The sequence below is a fragment of the Tasmannia lanceolata genome, unplaced genomic scaffold (assembly GCF_043159265.1).
Source record: "Tasmannia lanceolata isolate RefF3 unplaced genomic scaffold, GAP_Taslan_0.1 ptg000003l, whole genome shotgun sequence".
Lineage (NCBI taxonomy): Eukaryota > Viridiplantae > Streptophyta > Magnoliopsida > Canellales > Winteraceae > Tasmannia > Tasmannia lanceolata.
This window is the reverse complement of record NW_027518680.1, coordinates 25,724,129-25,727,246: the sequence shown is the minus strand read 5'-3', so window position 1 is coordinate 25,727,246 and position 3,118 is coordinate 25,724,129. Positions and strand designations below refer to the sequence as shown.

The 3,118-nt window shown below is 42.8% G+C and overlaps 1 protein-coding gene across 1 annotated transcript; it reads right to left on the bottom strand.

The window, feature by feature from the left end:
• Positions 1-1,562: 1,562 nt before the first annotated feature.
• Positions 1,563-2,066, bottom strand: LOC143868680 (uncharacterized). The gene has a single exon (XM_077376206.1). It carries the CDS (start codon positions 2,064-2,066, stop codon positions 1,563-1,565), a length of 504 nt encoding a protein of 167 aa, XP_077232321.1.
• Positions 2,067-3,118: the final 1,052 nt, after the last annotated feature.

Sequence of the window (3,118 nt, the reverse complement as noted above, 5' to 3'; positions counted from 1 at the left end):
TACACGACAAACAAGTGAGCTCATGTTTATCAAAACACTCGAGCGCTGAAATCATTTCCCTTAATAAAGCATCCTATCCATCTTAATGGTTACTAGTAAAAAGCCCGTGCGATGCACGGACCGACAAAGAACTGTACGGACCACATCATAGGTTGATCCAAACCGTCCATGTGATGGAACACAACATAAATAAGGTTGTGCCCCAAAAATAATTTCCATAGGCTGATCCTAGCCCTCCAATCTATAGATGTTTCCATAATTCCTCTTAAATCGGATGGTTAAGATCACCCTATAGATTTTTTATTAAAAAACCATAAAGGAGGGGGGTAAGATTGAAATTATATGGCTTTAATGGGTGCCTTTGTTAAAAGCATAAAGGAGGGGGTAGGATTGAAAATATGTGAGTTGAATGGGTGCATTTGTTAAAAAAAGTCAAAAAAAAGTGATGTGTAATTCTCATATAATTTTCAAAAAACATCAAAAAATTCTCTTCTTTTCCTTCCAGCTTATAGTAGTAGATAGTAGATATCAGTAGCCTAAAAGGGAAGTGTTGGTCGATCCCTCCATAGGAGCGGTGTTTTTGCCATTTAAAAGATAAAAGCTCCTCTCTCTCTCTCCTTGCACTAGTTGTTAGAGCAAATCTCATCTAATTTTGTGTGGGTCCAACTTAGTGCCTTTCACAAGTGGACGAAACTTTTTTTGGGATATCTATATCTAATTAATTTAAGATGTCAGCTTGGGGAAGGGCTTTGGTGGCAAAAAGTTTTTAGAGCCCAACAAGAATATCATTCGGCTACGTGATAAGAGCAGCCCCATCGCATGCTTTGGATATACGATGACTCCCTCTCTCTCTCTCTCTTCCATCTAATCTACTCCCATAACTTCCTCCATATCACTCGTGTAAAAAGCTAATGACTTAAGAGCACACTCGTTGTTCTTATCCTGAAAGACCCAACACCAATCATAGTAAGAGTCTCATCTGATCTAACCTGCCAAGAGCACCTTCAAATCTCCTCCATATTTCAATGAATTAATCTATATCTGTCACGGCTTAGCAATTTCGTTAGCTAAAACAGTGTGGCACTTGCACTTAGCACCCCAATGCTTAGCACAAGTCAGCCTTCTACCCAACTAGGGGAATGCTAGAAGAACACTTAAGAGTATAGAAAGAGAGCTTCTATTAGTTGAAGAATGCTTACAACTTTCTGAGGTTCTTCACAAATGAGAGGCTCTTCCCCTTTTATAGGCCTTAAGGGATCATTCTAGATCATTTTCTACATACTTCTTTCTCTAGATTATTCTAAGAATATTTCAAGTATATTCTTTACAAAATGTCTAACCCTCTTCTAGAATATTCACGCATTCCCACTTCTAGAGCCTTCTACCAAGTTCTAGAAAGTTCTAGAATAACCTACATAATTCTAGAGGGTCTAGAAGATTCTAGAGTACTCTACATAATTCTAGAGATGCTTAGAACATTCTAGGACATTCCGGAATCTTCTACGTTATTCTAGATATGTCTAGAAGTTTCTGGAATTCTTCCTGTGACAATTCTCCCCCACTTAATCTGGCGACGCCCTCATCGTCCGTTCTTCCTTGAACCTCTCGATCGCATCCTTGAACTGTTGTAGCGCGTTCTCAGTTTCCCAACTTGCCTCGTTGTCTGGTAAGCTCTTCCACTTCACCAAGTACTCTTTGTATTTTGGAATGCCAGATCTTCGTACCTCTCGATCAGCAAGGATGTAGTCTACCTCCTTGTCATATGAGGCCACTATGGTTGTTGGGAATCTCCTAGACTCACCCCGGCTTGGATCTTCCCCATCAACATGATAGGGTTTTAAAAGACTAACATGAAAGACCGGGTGAATCTTTAGCTCAGGCGGCAATTGGAGTTGGTAAGCGGCTTTGCCTATGCGCTTAGTTATCTCATAAGGACCTTCGTATCTCCTTGCCAACCCCTTGTGTCGGTTATGTTGTAACCTTTGGTGTGCTAAAAGCTTTACTAAGACATGGTCACCCACTTGGTATTCCACCGCACGCCTTTTCTTGCCAGCCCACTTCTTCATTTTCTTAGATGCCTTCTCTAAGTAGGACCGTGTGATGTCTGCTTGTTCATGTCACCCCTTGGCAATTTTATAAGCAGTTGGGCTCCTTCCCGCGTAACCCATAGCAACCGCTTGTGGCGTTAGAGGTTGTTGTCCTGTGGCAAGCTCGAACGGACTATGGCCTGTTGATTCGCTTTCCTGCAAGTTATAGGAGAATTGGGCAACATCCAGCAACTTGGCCCAATCTCGTTGGTTTTCTCTCACATAGTGCCTCAAATAAATCTCCAGCAATGCATTCACCCACTCGATTTTCCAATCTATTTGGGGGTGGTAGCTGATAGAGAATTTAAGATCCGTTCCCATGAGTTTGAAGAGTTCTGTCCAGAATCGGCCAGTGAAGCGTGAGTCTCGGTTGCTGACGATGGATTTAGAAACTCCCCAATGCTTCAACCACGTGCTTTAGGAATAGCCTAGCCGCTTTTTCTGATGTGCACTCTGTTGGAGCCGGTATGAACACACCATATTTGGAGAATCTGTCAACCACTACCATGATGCTACTACAACCCTCTGACTTTGGCAGTTTAGTGATGAAGTCCATAGAGATGCTTTCCCATGGATGCTCTGGTATTGGTAGTGGTTCAAGTAAGCATGCTGGAGAGTGGTGCTCCACCTTGTCTTGTTGGCACACATGACAAGTCTTCACATAGGCCTCCACATCATCACGCATCCGAGGCCAATAGCATATGTCATCTAGAAGGGCTAGAGTCTGGTAAAATCCGGGATGTCCAGCCCACTTGGTATCATGACATTCTTTGAGAATGTCTCGCCTAAGATTCCCCCATTTAGGAACATATATAGAGCCTGTCCCCCTTCGTGTAGAGCAAATCACCCTTTAGCCAAAACTGTCACGTCTTCCCTTCTTTCGCATAATTGATGATAGTCTTGGCCGTCGGGTCATGCTGCAACCCTTCCTTAACCCGATCTAGTAGTTGACAGTTGGGACGACTCAATGCAGTAAGACTCAATGCAGTAAGCTCGGCCTTACGACTCAGAGCATCTGCTACTAAGTTCAC